We start from the raw sequence: 19220 nt of genomic DNA, 5'->3' as shown, positions 1-19220 counted from the left end.
CGGCAGCTTTATTCACAAAAATGGGTGGCTGCCTGAGTTTTGCCTACGGGCCAGATTGTGCTGACCAGGGATAGAACACCGAGGTTGAGATGACTGGCCGCTTTGTGCAGGTGAAGTTGTGTGAGAAGGAGCCCCAGTGACAAGTACTTCCACTGTGTGTGATACAGTGAGTCACGCGGTTTGGTCGGAGTTTTTATGTCAGAGAGAAATGTGGGAGGGTTAGACTGAGAGTCATTTTGAGCAGTCTAGACCACATAGCTAATTTTCACCTTAATACGTATGTGAAGACTAAAGCAAGCAAGGAGTTTGAATCTTCTGAAGTTGGTGGTTTGTTGGATGATGGGAAAAGGGGACAAAGGAGACTGGGGCAGTTAGACGTGTCCAGATTCAAACCAAAGGGCTGGGAAAGAGGGTGAAGCCAGACACATCCAGGAACTGATGAAGACTTGGAAGCATGTGGTAATGGGCGTAGAGAAAGGAGAATTAGACTGGATTGGGCATGACGTTGATGTGAGGAGCCATTGCAAGTCAGGGCAGCTCCTTTAGGGAAGTTTGGTGCAGTGAAGAGAAGGTGGAAGCCAGCCTGCCCCGTGTTGGGGAGACGTGACCGTTCCGGTGTCGGAGGCGTGTTCTGTGCCTGCAGTGTTGTCCTTTGTCTTTCCAGTCCTCAGTCAAAGTGTTTCCTCGGCTGGAGCCGCACAGGTGAGGAGTGCTGATAGGTGCAGCCCATTGAGAGGTTGCCTCAGGGTTGAATGGATGGAGATGAGCGTCCCTTTCCCCTGCGTCTCAGAGTTGATCACAGCTCTAGGTTCCGGTATAATAGGGCTTCTTAGGTTAGACAGATGGAGAGTAAAGTCTACTGTTGGTCCATTTTCTCTGAACCTCTGGGGCTTTCTATGCTAAAATGAAAAGTGAAGTAGTTTTATAAGTCATCATTATCTCATCAATTTTGCACATATACTCTGTTCTTAATAGCATTGTGCAGTCTCAGAAAAGAGTTACTTAAGTGAAAAGTACATTCATTTCACTAAGTGGTCACTAAGCCGGAAAGGTCTGACTGCTGCTGCTCAGCTGGCGTGCAGTGACGAGCACGTTTTACCATGGTCTGTGCCTTGGGTAATTGTCCCCGATTTCTCTCTTCAGCTTCTGGAGATCAGACTGCTCATATCTGGAGATACGCGGTGCAGCTGCCGACACCCCAGCCTGTCGCTGACACTAGTGTAAGCACCTTTCCTTACCTGCGAGCGCGTAGGATGCTGATGTCTGCAAATCTGAGATCCGTTTATAATATCTGCCATGGGCTGAATGTTTGTGTCCCCCCAGATTCAGCGTTGAGGCCTTCACGCCCGGTGTGGCTGACTTTGGAGCTGGGCCTCTAAGGAGGTAGTTGAGGTTCAGTGAGGTTGCATGAGGTCCACTGGGATTAGTGTCCTCCCATGAGGAGACAGTGGAGAGCTCGCATGTGTCCTCCGTCTCTCTGTCACTGTCTGTGTCACGTACGGGCAGAGCCAGAGGGCGGCCATCTGTACGCCGTAAGGAGAGACCACGTCAGAACCTGAATTGGCAGGAACCTTAATCTTGGACTTCCAGCCTCCAGAACTGTGAGAAAATACATTCCTGTTTTTGTAAGTCACCCAGTCTATGGTATTTTGTTATGGCAGCCAGAGCAAACTAAGACAGATTTTAGTACCACAAGTAGGGGTGCTGCTTAAGAAATGCCTAAAAATGAGGACGTGGCTTTGGAATCGGGAATGGGTAGTTGCTGGAGGAGTTTTCAGGTATCTGCTGGAGAAAGCCTCGATGGCTGTTAAGGGTTTGTTGGTAGAAATATGGACATTAATGATGACTCTGGTGAAAGCTCAGAGAAGAAAGGGGAGAGCTGTAGGGAAAGCTTCTAGCGTCCTGGAGAACGCAGGTATCATAGACAGAATGTTGTGGAAAGTGGATGTTGAAGGCCCTTGTGGTGAGGCCTCAGAGGAGGCGAGGGACAGGTTACGGGAACCAGAGGAAAGTGATGCTTGTTAAAAAATGGCAGAGGACTTGACTGAGCCGAGATCTCGTGAGTGAAATGTTAAAGGTGCAGCCTGGCTTCTCTCCTCGCATATAATAAAGTGTGAAAGGATGGAGACACGCCAAAGGAGTTGTTAAGGGAAAGGGGACGAGAACTTGTGAGATTAGGGACATTCCCAGCCTATGCCTGTTACAAAAAAATGAGAAAGCCAGTTCCGAAGAGAACATGCAGGGTTTGTCTGAACAGCCAGTTGACAGGGAGGTGAGTGTGGGTGGGAGCCACAGCTTTAAGCACACACCACAGCAGGAACCAGGAGTGGAGATGGGATTACACCCAGAGACCCTGCCAGCTCCAACAAGAGGGGACACACTGGAACATGGAATTACACCTAGAGACCCTGCCAGCTCCAACTAGAGGGGACACGGAGGGGACATGAGAGAAGACCCAGAGACCCCAGCCAGAGACCCCGCCAGCTCCAACCAGAGGGGACACCATGGGGACAGAATGAAGGAAGGCATCAGACTGCTGGGATTCCACAGCACAGAAACCAGCACTGCCTGGCCAAGAACCTTTAGCACCCTTCAAGACAAGGGAAGAACGCCCCCGAAGGTGATTCTGAGTTTGGCAGGGCTGCAGGTCTCACCGCAGGCTCAGGATGAGGGCCTGTTTCTTCCTTGGTTTCAAAGCATGGGGCCTCCATGGTTTCAGGGCCTGGCTGCCATGGTCCAGTGTTGGGGGGTGGAGCTGCCAGGCCGAGCCAAGGGGGTGATGCCCTCACCCCAGCTTCCCTGGAGGGTGGCATCCAGCCCAGGAGGAGCTCTCTGGAGCCCGAAGAGCTTGTGGAGTTTGCCCTGTGGGGTTTTGGACTTGCTTGGGCCCCACCACCCTTTCCCTTTTATCTCTTTCTCTCTTGGAAAGGAGTGTCTGTCCCATCTATGCCCGACTGTTGTATTTTGGGAACCCGTAACTTGTTCGGCTTCAGTGGTTCATGGCTGGAGGGGAGCTCAGCTTCAGGATGGGCGAGTTGCACCCTGAGTCCCACCCATTCCTGATTCAGATGATGTTTTGTTGACACTCGGGATTTCACATCTCACACCTCAGTGCAGATGGCTGGAATAAGACTTCTGGGGCTTTTGGGATGGGAGGAGTGCATTTGCCCTGCAAGAAAGATGTTAATTTTGGTGGGGGTGGGGAGCGGGACACGATGTTCTCAACTAAATGTCTCTGTCCCCTTGAATTTTGTGTTGAAGCCCTAATCCCCAGTGTGGCTGTCTTTGGAGATGGGATCTCTAAGGAAGTGGTTGAAGTAAAATGAGGTTGAAGCAAAATGAGGTTGAAGCAAAATGGAGGGGCTGCCCTGATCCCACAGGATGAGTGGTCTTTACACATGCGCTTGCTTCTCCCTCTCTCTCCCTCTTTCCCTCTTTCTCCCCTTTCCTCCCCACTTCTCCCTGTCGCCCTCTCTCCATGCTAATATTAATGAAAGCCCCCTGTGGGTGCATGGCAGGATGGCAGTGCCATGCACTGGAAGAGAAGCTGCACTGGTTGGCACCTTCGTCGTGGACTTGGAGTCTCCAGAACTGGGAAAAAACTAATTTCTGTTGTTTAAGCTGCTTGGCCTGTAGTCGTGTGTTTTGGCGGCCTGCACTGACTGAGTCAGCACCTAGAAAGGTGCTCCTTCACTTGTGTGTGCGCATGTCGGCTTCAGCCTTCCTTTCTACAGACAGGGAACATTTACCATCCAATCTCATATTTTATGTTTGGATGCTGTTTCTTACTGTTTCCTGTTTAATATTAGACATCTGGGGTATCTTCGTGAACTTTGATCATACCAGTTAATGGCTTGTATGAACGGTTTCATCTGTGTGATATTAGACATCTGGTGTGTATTCCATGGACTTTCATCACTCCGGTTAATGGCTTGTATGACATCATTTTTATGTGGTTCAAATTTAAACGTAGGTAATGAAAGATGTTGCCTATTGAGAGGAACGAATTCATGTACTTATCCCATAAATTCATAAAATTCTTCACTTACTGTTTGCCTCGCACTGCTGCTGTAGCCCAGCCCCTGTGTTTATGATCACAGAGGCCTGAATGTTCCTCTGAGTGCAGTTGCCTTCCTGCTTTCAGTGACAGGATGAACGTTGGTGGCGTGGTCTTCCTGCATGCTCAGCCCTCCCTGTGCGCCGGAGCAGGTGGGAACGACGCCAGGCAGACGGTGTGAATGATGCGCATGTCTAGAAGTTTCAGTTTGCATTGGGCTGTGGTCGTTGCAAGGACGAAAGTAATCTTGTTTTGATATTTTCATCTTGGAATATTCCTTGACTTTACAGCTTCGTGAAATTCTAAACACTGTTCTATGTGGAGATAGTTAGCAGTTAATGAATTCCAGTGATAAATGAGTTTTCTTTAGTTGAGAGGTCCTAATAGTTCATTTTTAACTGAATGTATTATGTATTTTAACACATTTTTGTTCTTAGTGGAATTACCAGACTATTCATTCTGTAGCTCAGATTGCTGTCCATTAACACGCACGTTTGGTGATGAAACCAGTGAAATGTGCATTGATGGTAGGTGCGGTGGAAAGGTGAGGAGGGCGAGCCTTGATGCTCGGGAAATTCAGAGGACTTAACGTACGGATTGTTTTCCACGTAAAATAAGAAAAATACTGGTTTTCTCAGAGGGAAGATTCATGTACAGTACTTTCATTAAAAACACCTAATAGTTTACTTAGAATGTTCCCCTAATTTTATTTTCTTCTTTACTACTTGGCTTGTGTTGGGTTAGTGCATGTCTCATGTTGCTAGTTGCCACCTCAAGATTTGGGGCTGGTGTTATGGGGGTCTAAGTTAAAGATGAACCTCTGTGGTGTGCCATGACTTGAGCTGTCCCGAGCAGGCACAGTTGTGTGGGGCCCTCTCTAGTGAAGAGTAGATAATACAGCCGCCTCCTGGTATCGGCAGGGGAGTCATTCCAGGACCTGCAGATGCCAGAGCGCATGGACACCCACCCAGGTCCCTGCATAACCGGGTGTCGGCAGGGGATGTTTCTAGGACTGTATGCCCACAGATGCCAGAGCCTGTGGATGCCCAAGTCCGTGCATAAACAGCATGGTAGGCTCCTTCCAGCATTGCTGGATGAAATGAGCCTCCTTAGGTCGAAAGCCGCCTTGTTTTCTGAAGCTTTTGCCGGCCAGTCTTGACTCTGATTTGCTTAGCAGTTCTAATTTTGAATTTCAATACAAACTATAATCTGTTGAAATCTGTGTTCATCTTGAATCATAGCTTTTGGACAGACATCTTGTTTTTTAAAATTTCCATCTGTGAGTTTTGCTTGACATCTACAATGTTGATGAGGAAGTGTTTGGGTGGCACGGTGGAAACAGAGTTAGGTCACCAGCAGAATGACTGTTGCACCCAAGTGAGGTCACGCCGAGTTACTAGTCTAACTTCATTGGGCTTCTTTTTCTCCTCGGAAGGAGTCTGCCCCGTCGCGGCTCCTGGCTCTTTGCTGTGCTCCCTTTGGAGCCGTTTTCCCAGCCGTAGGTAGTGCTGTCACCTGTCACCGCCAGCCTTCAAGGTGGCATCCGAGTCCCTTCCCCCCGCTGCAGCCTGTCTGGGGGCCCTCTGCCAGCCTTGTGAGCCTCACGCCCCTCGTGTCCCTGACCCCCTGTCCCGACTGAGCTGCACATGCCACCCTGAACTTGCTGTCTGGTTTCTTTGTGCCACCCCCTCTGGAAACGTCACCATCTGTCACCCGGTGCTTTAGACCAAACACCTTTACATGGTCTGTATTGTTCTCTTACTGCGTGTAGAAATCAGCCTGTCAGCAGCTCCTGAAGCAGAGGGGGCTTCGGTTCTCTCCTCCCACCCTGCTCCAGGCTGCTCTCTGTCCCCAGTGCTTCTCTCATCTCCATTGATCTCCCCACGTTGTTTTCTGGGGCTGTCGTAACAAAGTGCCATAGGCCGGTGGCTTCTAAACAACAGGCCCACGTTCCTGCAGTCCCAGAGGATGGAGCCGAGACCAGGATGTGAGCAGGGCCGCTTCCTGCTGAGGCCTCTCCATGGCTCCGAGATGGTGTTTTCACCCTGGGTCCTTCATCCCTCTGGGAGTGTCTTGTGTCCTCATCCCTTCTTAGGAGGACGTTAGGCCTCTTGGATTAGGGTCCACTCTCCTGGCCCCATCTTACCTTAATCACCCCTTTCAATTCCCTTTCTCTAAAGAGCCACATTCTGAGGTCCTGGGTGAGGACTTGAGCACAGGAATGTGGGTCTACAGCCATGTCCATAGCAGCCCCGTGTTCACGCAGCACATGCCAGGCACCACGTCCCACACACAGCCGCCTGGTGGTTTGGCATCACACGTGGAATAAAGGCCAGCGTCCTTTCCACAGTCTCCTGGGATGACACGAGCTGTTCTTGATGCGGCCTCTGACTTTGCCTCCTGTAGCTGTTCCGCGCATGTGGAAATGCTCCTCAGCACAGGCGGGCCCTAACGTTCCTCTCCTCATGCCCGACTCAAGTGTCACCTCATCACAGAGCCCTCCTCAGTCATTCCATGGTAAATAGCAGCCCCCGACCAATCTGCCCCTTGTCCTGTTTTGTTTTACTCCACAGAGCTTACTGCCACCTTACTCTGTGTGTGTTTATGTGACGTGTGTTCCTGTCCTGCCGTGTGTCCCTGTGACGTGCGTCCCTGTTGACGTGTGTTCCCGTCCTGCTCTGTCTCTGTGACGCGTGTTCCCGTCCTGCTGTGTGTCCCTGTGATGTGTGTTCCCGTCCTGTGTGTCTCTGTGACGTGTGTTCCTGTCCTGCTCTGTCTCTGTGACGCGTGTTCCCGTCCTGCTGTGTGTCTCTGTGATGTGTGTTCCTGTCCTGCTGTGTGTCTCTGTGACGTGTGTTCCTGTCCTGCTCTGTCTCTGTGACGCGTGTTCCCGTCCTGCTGTGTGTCTCTGTGATGTGTGTTCTTGTCCTGCTCTGTCTCTGTGACGTGTGTTCCCGTCCTGTGTGTCTCTGTGATGTGTGTTCCCATCCTGCTCTGTCTCTGTGATGTGTGTTCCTGTCCTGCTCTGTCCCTGTGACGTGTGTTCCTGTCCTGCTGTGTGTCCCTGTGACGTGTGTTCCCGTCCTGCTCTGTGTCCCTGTGACGTGTGTTCCCGTCCTGCTATGTGTCCCTGTGATGTGTGTTCCCGTCCTGTGTGTCTCTGTGATGTGTGTTCCTGTCCTGCTCTGTCCCTGTGACGTGTGTTCCTGTCCTGCTGTGTGTCCCTGTGACGTGTGTTCCCGTCCTGCTCTGTGTCCCTGTGACGTGTGTTCCCGTCCTGCTATGTGTCCCTGTGATGTGTGTTCCCGTCCTGTGTGTCTCTGTGATGTGTGTTCCTGTCCTGCTCTGTCTCTGTGACGTGTGTTCCCGTCCTGCTGTGTGTCCCTGTGATGTGTGTTCCTGTCCTGCTCTGTCTCTGTGACGTGTGTTCCCGTCCTGCTGTGTGTCCCTGTGATGTGTGTTCCCGTCCTGTGTGTCTCTGTGATGTGTGTTCCTGTCCTGCTCTGTCCCTGTGACGTGTGTTCCCGTCCTGCTGTGTGTCCCTGTCCTGCTGTGTGTCCCTGTGACGTGTGTTCCTGTGATGCTCTGTGTCTCTGTGACACATGTTCCCATCCTGCCGTGTATCCCTGTGATGTGTGTCCCTGTGACGTGTTCCCGTCCTGCCATGTGTCCCCGTGACATGTGTTCCTGTCCTGCCATGTGTCCCTGTGACGTGCGTCCCTGTGACGTGTGTTCCTGTCCTGCTCTATGTCTCTGTTACGTGTGTTCCCGTCCTGCCGTGTATCCCTGTGATGTGTGTCCCTGTGACGTGTTCCCGTCCTGCCATGTGTCCCCGTGACGTGTGTTCCTGTCCTGCCATGTGTCCCTGTGATGTGCGTCCCTGTGACGTGTGTTCCTGTCCTGCTCTATGTCTCCGTGACGTGTGTTCCCATCCTGCCATGTGTCCCCCGTCCTGCCATGTGTCCCTGTGACGTGTTCCCGTCCTGCTGTGTGTCCCTGTGATGTGCGTCCCTGTGACGTGTGTTCCTGTCCTGCTCTATGTCTCTGTGATGTGTGTTCCCATCCTGCCATGTGTCCCTGTCCTGCCATGTGTCCCTGTGACGTGTGTTCCCGAGTAATGTGTATTTGCTCGTGACATTTGTGTGCTAGGCCATTCTTGCATTGCTATTAAAAAATACCTGAAACTGGGTGATTTATAAAGAATTGAAGAGGTTTAATTGGCTGGTTCTGCAGGCCATATGGGAAGTGTGGCGCCAGCATCTCTTTGGCTTCTGGGGAGGCCTCAGGGAACTTGGAGCTTTCAGTCACAGCAGAAGACGAAACAAGAGGTGTGTCCCATGGTGGAAGCAGGAGCAAGGCAGGGGTGCCACACATCCGAACAGCCGGATCTCGTGAGAGCTCACTCCCTGTTGCGAGGTCAGCCCCAGGCTAGGAGGAATCCTCCCCCATGAGCCAGACACCCCCACCAGGTCTTCCCTCCAACACAGGAGATTCCAGTTCAGCCTGAGATTTGGGCCGGGACGGATTTCGAAACTGTCGGTTCCAGCTTGTGTACATATGACATACGTCCCTATACTAGCGTGTGTGTGAGAGTGTGTGTGTGTGTATGTGTGTCTGGTCTCTTTCTTTTGCTAGAATGTAAGTTCTCTGAGGGCAGGGGCTTTGCCAGCGGTCTTCACTCCAGAGTTCTTACCTGCTAGATTGAGCGCAGTTTTGCTTGTGTGCATGTCAGAAGCCGTCTGTCCTCTTCTGCACTGTGTAAGCAGCACCTGGGCTCTGGGAGTGAGGGGTGGCACTCTGTTAGCCCCTGATAAATATTTGTTGGATGGATATACAGATTTTCTTACAGAGCTGGCTCTAATGTGTTTATTTACCCTTGGCCTTTGACAGGAGACTTGATGTTACAAAGGAAAGTAGACTCTAATAATTGTAGCAATAGAATTCTAAGTGTATTTTAAATAGGCTTTTGAGCATGAACATGCTTCTTTTTTGTAATATGATACATTACTGACTTTCACTTGTATTTGTTTAGTTTCATATTGTATTTCTACTAATAAGTGATGAAACCGTAAATATTGAAGTCACTTTATTTGCCATTCTGTTGGTTAGTGGAAATAAATGGCAGTTCAGTTGACAACATGGTACATTCCACTTTTTTTTGTATGCGATAGTGAGAGAGTTGGTGGGTTTTCAGCGGGCAGCAGTTATGGGTTGGAGGAGGACACACTCGTCACAGTGGCCACACCGGGCTCCTGGTTGTGGCTGTCGTGGTACGTCCTCAGGAGACGAATGAGAGCAGTCTGTTTTGTCGCTGTGTTGGAAGAAACTCAAGATTCCCAGGAAATGTCTTTCTTTTCTGGTCTTCTCTTTGGCAGCAGATATCTGGGGAAGATGAAGTAGAGTGCTCCGACAAGGATGAGCCCGACCTTGACGGGGACGTGTCCAGCGACTGCCCCACCATCCGCGTCCCGCTGACATCCCTCAAGAGCCACCAAGGCGTGGTCATCGCCGCAGACTGGCTGGTCGGGGGGAAGCAGGCTGTGACTGCCTCATGGGACCGGACGGCAAACCTGTATGATGTGGAGACGTCTGAGCTCGTTCATTCTCTGACAGGTGCCTGAGTTCTTTGCGTCCTCAGCCTCCTGGCTGTGCACGTTAGTTTATGTCCATGTGTTATGTCTGACCTTGCCAGTTACTTCTTGACCAGAATGAGGCTCAGTCCTTTTGGCTCCTCTGTGGTAATTTTTGGAGATTCTTTGTATTAATAATAGAACTATTGATAGCTAAATGTATTTTATCTTCAGGTGATTTTAAATGTAGCATGTAGTATGTAGATATTGGAAATGGGGTGGTTGATTAGTTTCTCATTGCTCTATAACAAATTTCCACAAACTTAGTGTCTTAAAACGACAGGAATTACTACCTCATGGTTTCCCAGGTCAGGGATTCTGGGTCTGTGGCAGCTGCTCATCTCCCTGGGGCTTGAAGACCCCAGGGTGTGGCCTGGGCGGGGCCTCCCTGAGGCTGCGATCTTCTTCCTAGCCTGCTGTCGTTAGAGAAGCCCCTTCCTGCGCTGGTGCCTGAGGCCCCGTCTTGCCGGCTGCTTGCTGGGGCTCCTCTGGGCATCTAGAGGCTGTGCCTGGCCCTGGGAGCCCCTGCACAGGGCATGCCTTTCCTCACACAGCAGCTGCTTTCCTCCTCGGCTGGAGCTCCTCCCGTGCTGCTCCAAACTCTCCGACTTCTGGGACCCTTTCTAAGGGCCCATTGGGTTAGGCCAGGCCACCCAGGACAATCTCCCTTTAACTCAAGGTCAACCGATTTAGGGACCTTAATTACATCTGCAAAATCCTTTTTGCTTTATAATGTATCATAATTACCAGAAAGATAATCTCACCCTGTTCGCAGGCTCTGAAGGGAAGGGCGTTAGGCAGGGTGGGTACGAGCCAGGTGACTTGGGGTGTGTACAGGACAGGGTGGCTTAGAGTATGTGCGGGGTGGTTGGGGAGGTGACTAAGGCAGGGCGTGTACGGGGCGGGGTGGCTTAGGGTGTGTATGGGGCAGGGGTGGCTTAGGGCGTATGCAGGGTTATGGGGGTGGTGGTTTAGGCAGGGCATGTACAGGGCAGGGTGGCCTGGAGCCGTCTTGGGGTTCTGTCTGCTGAAGTTGCTTCTGTGAATCTGTCTGTAAGTGCATTTCCTGCAGGAGCTTAAAGATTATATTTGACTGAGAACCCACAGCATTCTATCATTAGAAGATATTCTGGAAGCAAAGAATTAAGATTTAAGGGGTTCTCATGTTCAGCCTGTTAATTCTCCTGACCTTCTAACTGTTAGGGTCAGAAAATGGATTATGCACCTGCTTAGTTCCCTGTTCCTTTGATGTGGATGGCTGAAACGACTTCAGCTTTTGAGGAAAAACTGGCCCCACCGTGACCCACATGCTGCTGAGTGAGTCCGTTAGGTCAGGTTCACCTTCTCAGATGGCTGCTTGGGTTCTCGTGCTGTTGAAAAGCTTCACTCTCAGTGCACCTGCGGGGAATGACCTTGCGTTTTGCCATCTTGGTTGCAGGGCATGACCAGGAGCTGACGCACTGCTGCACACACCCCACCCAGCGGCTCGTGGTGACCTCCTCCCGTGACACGACTTTCCGCCTCTGGGATTTCAGGGACCCCTCCATCCACTCGGTGAATGTTTTCCAGGGACACACGGAGTGAGTTGTGGTAGTTTCAACGTCTCTCTCTAGTCATGGAAAAACGTTCTGTGGGTTGACATGAAAACTTAATTCCAGCCTTAATTTTCAATGTTTCCAACTCTAGTATCTTTCAGAGAATGACTGTCTTTCAGACTCTACTATTCTTTTTCTAACCATTTAGCTCCATTTTGGCTGTTTCAAAGGATCTAGGAGATTAAGAGAAGGCACCCTCCAGTGTTCTCTCAAGAAGTTTAATGAGGACATCATGGGGCAGTGGGCGGAGAGGGTTAGAGAAGAGCAGGGCTGCCAGAGCCTGTGGCTGAGGACTGGGGCGGCCAGGTACCATGGGGGCTGCTGGAGCTGTTTACCACCATCCACAGGGCTTGTGGCTGAGCACAGGGCTGGCCATGCCACCATGGGGGCTGCTGCAGCTGTTACTGCCACCCACAGGGCGTTTCCTGAATCTTTTCCATTTAGTTTTTGTTATTACATGTGTCTTCATGGTATATTCTGGGAGAAGGTACACACACAGACATGCATGCAGATATAGACCCTCGATCCAGTGTGTCCCTGTCTGCTTGTGGTTTTCTCTAGCAACTCATAAGAGTAAAGTCTTAACAGGACTCTTCAGTTCTTTCCATGACTGCCTCCTTCCCTGAGTCTGGCCCTGCTCAGTCATTGATGAGACCGTCTGCCCAGTCACGGAGGCTGTCTACTCAGAGTGTTCCTGGTTCTTCTCTTTTAACCTCCGCTCCCCATTACCCCATCATGCCACATGTGGCCCACTGGTCAGTCTCCTGCCAGCCGTGCTTGTGGGGTCTGTCCCGGCTGCTCCTCGCTCCTCCAAGCCCCCCAGACTTCTCACCACTGCTGCTCCACACTCCAGCCTCTGCATAAGTGCATTCAGGAGTGGTTTATAAATGAACATTTGTGTATTTGGCTACTCTAAATATGAAATTTGGTTTCATCTGTTTAACGTTATTTACTAAATTTTAGATTTAATGTTCAAAATGTTAGTAAGATGTTAGGAAAATAGGACTTTTTTTATTTTAAAAATTTTTATTTAGTTATTTATATTCTGAGGTGGAGTCTCACTCTGTTGCCCAGGCTGGAGTACAGTGGCGTGATTTCAGCTCACTGCACCCTCTGCCTCCCGGGTTCAAGCGATTATCCTGCCTCAGCCTCCCGAGTAGCTGGGATTACAGGCACCTCTATCATGCCCGGTTCGTTTTTATATTTTTAGTAGAGATGGGTTTTCACCATGTTGGCCAAGCTGGTCTCGAACTCCTGCCCTCAGGTGATCTGCCCCCTCAGCCTCCCAAAGTGCTGGGACTACAGGTATGAGCCACTGCACCCGGCCAGAACAATGTTTTTTTTTTTTTTTTTTTTTTTTTTTGAGACAGAGTTTCGCTCTTGTTACCCAGGCTGGAGTGCAATGGCGCGATCTCGGCTCACCGCAACCTCCGCCTCCTGGGTTCAGGCAATTCTCCTGCCTCAGCCTCCCGAGTAGCTGGGATTACAGGCACATGCCACTATGCCCAGCTAATTTTTTGTATTTTTAGTAGAGACAGGGTTTCACTATGTTGACCGGGATGGTCTCGATCTCTCGACCTCGTGATCCACCCGCCTCGGCCTCCCAAAGTGCTGGGATTACAGGCTTGAGCCACTGCGCCCGGCCCAGAACAATGTTTTTAAAGAGAAGCTTGAGATTGGAAAGCTGATACCTTGACTTCGAGGCTGGAGCTGATACTTTGACTGTGAGGCTGGAACAGGAGCAAGCAGCAGTCACGACCATGCGTGGATATCTTTTTGTCAGCCTGGGTCTGTTCCGGGGGCGTCACACGCATTCAAAGGCTCCGTTCTGACATGAGGTTGGCATTTATTCTGCCAGCGTGGGCAGTGATAGCCACAGTAATGTAGGCCTCCTGGCAGTCAGTGGCTGAACACAGCACTGTGCTGTTGCCGCACCAGTGTGCAGCGGGCGCCAAACTGGGCTCCCGTGACTCCACCGTGTGCCAGACCCTGCTGCAGGCCAGCTCGTAGGTGAGGGAGACGTCACGGCTTGGGGAGTGCTGCTTCCCATGCGTGTTAGCTTGGATGGGGTGCTCCCTGATGTCTACCAGACGCTGAGCGGCAAAGCCCTGTCTGGTCCTGGATTCGCCACCTGGCAACACTGTGCAGGGTGTGGCGGGGGGCCACATGGCTGCATGCTGCTCTGCATGAGAGTTATCAGACGGGCATTTGGGGTCCAGAGGACGGGCAGAGCAAGATGGTCTTACTCCTGCGCCTGCAAGGCTTTCCTCAGCTTTTTGCTTAGAAAAGTTTCAAGGCTACATAAAAACCAACAGAGTGGTACGGTGTGCCCACTAACCCTCTACCTAGGCCTGCCTGTTGTATTGCCACAGGGCTCTTTACATGCATGTACACACCTCTCTGTAACACACACGCCCACTGACCCTCCACCTAGTACACATCTGTCTCTAACACACACCCACTAACAATCCACCTGGGCTCACCTGCTGTACCGCATCACTGCTGTCTCTTTACATACGTGTGTGCACCTCACTCTCTAACACATGCTTGTGTGTTTTCTTTGGCTGAGCCCTTTAAAAGGAAAACTTCAGCATGCATTTCCTAAGAAAAAGGATGTTCTCCTAATATAGTACCATTGTCCGAATAGGAAAATTAGCAAAAATTCTATAGCATCCTTTATCTGGCCCATATTTAAATCTACTCATTTCTCTCCAAAATGTCTTTGATACTTTTTTCACATCTAGGATTTTATCAGGATTCTCTCATCACATTTAGATATTAAATCCTTTGGTTTCTTTTAATCTAGAATGGTCTGTCCCCCATTTTTTGTTACCTTTTAGGACGTTGAGTTTTTGGTGAAGAATCCACACCCGCTCTTTTGTACATCCCTCTTTCTGCATTTTTCTCATGCTTTCCTTTGTTGCTGATGGTGCCTCTCTGCTGCGCTGATGGTGTGCTGAGGCGCTCCTGTGGTTAAGGTGGTGTCCACAGATCTTCCTGTCAGAGGTGCTCTCCTGTTTCAGATAGTGAAGGGACACTTCACTATCTGTGCATGTTGACTTCCCTAGTGACCTTGCCTTGGCCCAGGGCCTCAGCTCATTGTTAAGTTGAGTCCTGCAGAAGGGGATCCTTGTAATTCTGTCTATACTGTTTGGTTGGCACTGTGTTCTGTGTGTTAGCTAGCATAGATACCTGTACTTTCTTGGTGTTGGCGGATCCCTGCAGTGGTTTTGTTAGTGTAGACGTGCACTTTCTTTGTGTTGGTGGTTATGATCCCTGGGGTGTTTTGTTAGTATAGACGGGTGTACTTTGTTGGTGTTGGTGGTCGTGATCCTGTGGTGTTTTGTTAGTGTAGACATGTGTACTTAGTTGGCGGTTGTGATCCTGTGGTGGTTTTGTTGGTCTGGACACAGCACTTTGTTGGTGTTTTTGGTTGTGATCCTGCGGTGGTTTGGTTTTGGCTGCTGAGTGCACCGCCCCCACCCCCGTGGGACCTGCAGGGCCCGGAGTGCTGCCTGGGCCCTGAGTGGCTCCCTGCCCCAGGCTGGGAGGACCCAGCAGCTCTCACTACATTGACTCTGGTCACCTGTATGGAGCACAAAAATCTGTCAGAGCTTTGAGAATTGGGAGTGGGCGTTGAGGTGAAAATGGACCAGACCTGCCTGGGCTAGGCTTACTCAGATCCTTTATGCTTTCTCTTTTCTTACTCAAATGATCATGAACTCTAGCATATTTTGTTGATGTGTACATCCAGAAATTAGTTTTGAAAAGATCCCTCTTTCGTGCTAATTTTATTGCTATGTTGGGTGGGTCCACTGGGCTCCTGGGCATCCAGCTTCCCCTCACTGGCCTGGTGCTTCCTCCGCTGTGCTCATGAAGGCTGAGGGCTTGGTCAGCAGGTGGAGCCATGGACGCCTTTATTGAACAGAAACTCTTCCTTCCCGACATCAGATCAGCCGTAAGCCTCTAGACATGCCTCATAATGAGAAAAGCAGGAAATGAGACATTTTACAAAAATGTTTTATCTGAGGAGTATTCTTAGTCAATAATGCTTGCCTGGCATGGGTTTTGTAGGTTCGAGCACATACGACAAATCAAACCTTCAGAGTGCATGATCCTTACAGATGTGTAGAGGTTTGCATCTGCACCATAGCACACCTGGATTAAGTCCAGGGTGCGGGTTTAATTCCTGATTTAAGAGCAGAGGAATGGCCAGGTTGTGTGTGTGTTCTGTACTAGTCTGGGACATTCTTGACTTGTAAGAGCACACCCTGGGCCTCCTGCCTTCGCTGCCACCGTGTCATTCTGAGGGACCCTCTCCTTGGGGGGCTTCTCTGCAGCAGTCACGGCATCGCTAAGGACATCTGTGAGCTTCCAGTGTGTGTCCAGCCTGTTAGTGCCCAGACCTGAGGGGCCTGGGACCGAACTCGGTATCTGCCACCCTGACGGGTGGGAATGTTCTCCCGCAGCCTGGCGTGGGCCTGCAGTACTGCTTCCTCATCTAGGAAGGCGTTCTGTCGGTTTTCCAGGTTGATCCGAGTCCTCCTCACCAGTTCTTTTCCTGAGCATTGAAAGTAAAACTCAGACATGCAGGTCTTCGGAAGTGTGCTGTTCTTGTGATGTAGCCCTGAAAAGTTGTCTGCAGGGTGTTTTTAGTGATCACTTAAACAGAGACAGTATTTCTTTAGCATATGTGACTAAAAATACCGTTTCACGCAGAATTTATATTAGCATGATGTGGAATGTGCTTTCCAAAATTTTATCTTAGGGTGTATTTTCATTTGTAGGAATCCAGCATCAATTATTTAGTACAGTGTATTAGAATCTAATAGTCTTTCATAATTCACTTAACTGTCTAGTTAATTTGAATTGCTGTATATTGGGTTTTCTTAAGGCAAGAAGTAGTTCTTTTTTTTTTTTTTTTTTTTTTTGAGACGGAGTTTCATTCTTGTTACCCAGGCTGGAGTGCAATGGCGCGATCTTGGCTCACCGCAACCTCCGCCTCCTGGGTTCAGGCAATTCTCCTGCCTCAGCCTCCTGAGTAGCTTGGATTACAGGCGTATGCCACCATGCCCAGCTACTTTTTTGTATTTTTAGTAGAGACGGGGTTTCACCATGTTGACCAGGATGTTCTCGATCTCTTGACCTTGTGATCCACCCGCCTCGGCCTCCCAAAGTGCTGGGATTACAGGCTTGAGCCACCGTGCCCGGCCCCAAGGCAAGAAGTAGTTCTAAAGGCTTAAGGGTAACTGTCCCGGTTTTGTAATCCAGTTTCTAGGAGAGATTTTTCTTCTTTTTCATTGTTTTTTTCTCACTGTAATCCCTGTACTTTGACTTGAATTTTGTGCCTTTTGAAAGCCTGGACTTTGAGTTCTAGTGCTTCACTGTAAGAAAGAAAACCGTAGCCAAATGGGTCTCCTGAAATGTGTGGTCGTTATCTTTGCTGGATGGGGATGGAGCTCTGTGCTGCAAGCTGCTGAAGGCTTTGATCGTATGCGTTTAGAAGGACTGGTTGCCTTTTCCTTTTGATGTGTCTGATTTCTTTTCACTGTGTGTTATGGCATCTCTGTTATAGCAGGAGTTTTACCATGGTACTGCTTAGTTGGCATAACTGTGTGGCTGTTATTATTTCATTGTTAGTGACCCAATGTGTACTGACTTATATGAAAAACAATTTTAGATACTTCATGTGGCAGGAATACAATGTTGTAGTGTGTGTTGTTCTTGGAAAGAAAAAGGCTTAATTTGAAAATTTCAGTGTGTCACAGGAATTCAGTTGTCGGTGGCTGTTTCTTACCCATGGTTTGATTGCACTCCGTAGATTGATGTTTTTTACGAATGCATGTCTGTGGCAGCCCAGCCCTGGCTGAGCAGATCTGTTGGTGCCATTTTCCAGCAGCACATGCTCACTTCCTGTCTGTGACATTTTGGTCATTCTCACAGTATTTCACAGTTTTGTCATGGTTATGTGAGAGTGGGCAGTGCTTTTGCTATAACTGTTGTAACGGTTTTGAGGCCCCAGGAGCCTTGCCCATAGAAGACAGTGAACTTAGTTGATAAATCGTATATGTTTCGACCGCTCCTCTAGCTGGCCATTCCCTTGTCTCTCACCTTCTCCTAAGGCCTCCCTCCTCCCTGAGACATAACCCCATTGAAATTAGGCCAATTAACATCCCTACAGTAGCTTCTCAGTGTTCAAATGAAGAGTTGCATGTCCCTCACTTAAAAGCTGGAAATGCTGAAGCTTAGTGAGGAAGACATGTTGAAGGCAGAGGGGCTGAAAGCTGGGCGTCCTACACTGGACAGCCAGTTCTGAATGCAAAGGAACAGTTCTGAAGGAAAGGAAAGGAAAACTGCTACTCCAGTGAACACACAAATGATAAGAACACAATCTTAATGCTGATCTGAGGGAAGTGTCAGTGGTCTGGAGTGATTAAACCAGCCACAACATTCCCTTTAGCCGAAGCCTAATCCAGAGCAAGGCCCTGACTCTCTTCAGTTCCATGAGGTCTGAGAAAGGTGAGGGAGCTGCGGAAGAAAAGCTAGAAGCTGGCAGAGGTTGGTTCATGAGGTTTAAGGAAGGAAGCCATCTCCGTAACATGAGAGTGCAGGGTGAAGCAGAAGCTGCAGCAAGTTCTCCAGAAGACCCAGCTGAGATCATCGATGAAGATGGCTGTGTTGAACAACAGAGTTTCAGTGTAGACAAAACAGCCTTCTGTTAAAGAAGATGCCGTCTAGAACTTCCACAGCTAGAGAAGAGACGTCAATGCCTGGCTTCAAAGGACAGCCTGATGCTCTTGTGAGGGGCCAGTGCAGCTAAGTCCAAGGGCCTTCCAGTATTTTGTGAAACCTACTCAGTGGTCTGGAGTGATTAGGTCTGCCTATGCTCTATAATGGATCACCAAAGACTGGATGACAGCACACCTGTTTACACTGTGGTTTTACCGAATATTTTTAAAGCCCACTGTTGAGACATACTGCTCAGGAAAAAAGTTTTTTTCAAAGTTGTACTGCTTATTGACAGTGCACCTGAGGGCTCTGATGGAGATGAAAGTAGGTAAATGTTTTCATGCCTGGTAACACAACCCTTATTCTGCAGCCTGTGGATCAAGGAGTCGTTTTGACTTTTGAGTCTTATTGTTTAAAAAAATACACTTCATAATGCTATAGCTGCCATAGATAGTGGTTCCTCTGATGGATCTGGACAATGTCAACTGAGTACCTTCTAGAAAGGATTTATCATTCTAGATGCCATTAAGAACATTTGTGATTCATGGGAGGTCAGAATGTCAACATTAACAGGAATTTGAAAGACATTGATTCTAGTCCTCATGGGTGACTTCCAGGGGTTCAAGATTTCAGTGGAGAAAGTAACTGCAGATGTGGTGGAAGTAGGAAGAGAAGTAGGATTAGCCGTGGATCCTGAAGATGGGACTGAATTGCTGCAATCTCATGATTAACTTGAATGGATGGGGAGTTGCTTCTTATGGATGAGCAGAGAAAGTAGTTTCTTGAGTGGGAATGTACTCCTGATGAGGATGCTGTGAACATTGCTGAAATGACAGCAAAGGATTTTGAATATTCCATGAACTTCAGTGGTAAAGCAGTGGTAGGGTTTGAGAGGACTGACTCCTGTTTTGAAGTTCAATTGTGGGTAAAATGCTTTTAAACAGCATCACATGGAATAGAGAAATCTTTTGTAAAAGGAAGAATCAGTTGCTTTAGCAAATTTCATTGCTGTCTCATTTTAAGAAATTGCCCCAGCCTTCAGCAGCCACCACCCTGATCAGTCAGCAGCCATCAACATTGAGGCAGGACCCTCCGCCAGCAAAAAGATTATGTCTCACTGAAGGCTCAGATGACTATTAGTGTTTTTAACGGCAAAATTTCTTAAGAAATGCATGTTGTGTTTTTAGAGGTAATGCAGTTGCTCACTTA

At 49.2% G+C, this 19220-nt stretch overlaps 1 protein-coding gene across 9 annotated transcripts in view; it reads left to right on the top strand.

The window, feature by feature from the left end:
* The window catches only part of WDR37 (WD repeat domain 37), a 152286-nt gene that overhangs the window by 45437 nt on the left and 87629 nt on the right, over window positions 1-19220 (top strand). For 8 of the 9 annotated variants that reach the window (XR_012519009.1, XR_012519010.1, XR_012519008.1 and 5 more), the window contains exons 9-11: window positions 1144-1220; window positions 9433-9670; window positions 11126-11267. Coding sequence is in view for 5 of the 9 variants with exons in the window: in XM_074405131.1 (XP_074261232.1) it covers window positions 1144-1220; window positions 9433-9670; window positions 11126-11267 (457 nt within the window). In the remaining 4 variants the exon portion in view is untranslated. The remainder of the gene's footprint in view (window positions 1-1143; window positions 1221-9432; window positions 9671-11125; window positions 11268-19220) is intronic. The other variant, XM_039478936.2, reaches the window with a different exon arrangement.

Source organism: Saimiri boliviensis, chromosome 8, assembly GCF_048565385.1.
Source record: "Saimiri boliviensis isolate mSaiBol1 chromosome 8, mSaiBol1.pri, whole genome shotgun sequence".
Classification (NCBI taxonomy): domain Eukaryota; kingdom Metazoa; phylum Chordata; class Mammalia; order Primates; family Cebidae; genus Saimiri; species Saimiri boliviensis.
Note: the sequence above shows the minus strand (reverse complement) of the source record. Positions and strands in the feature narration are given on the sequence as shown.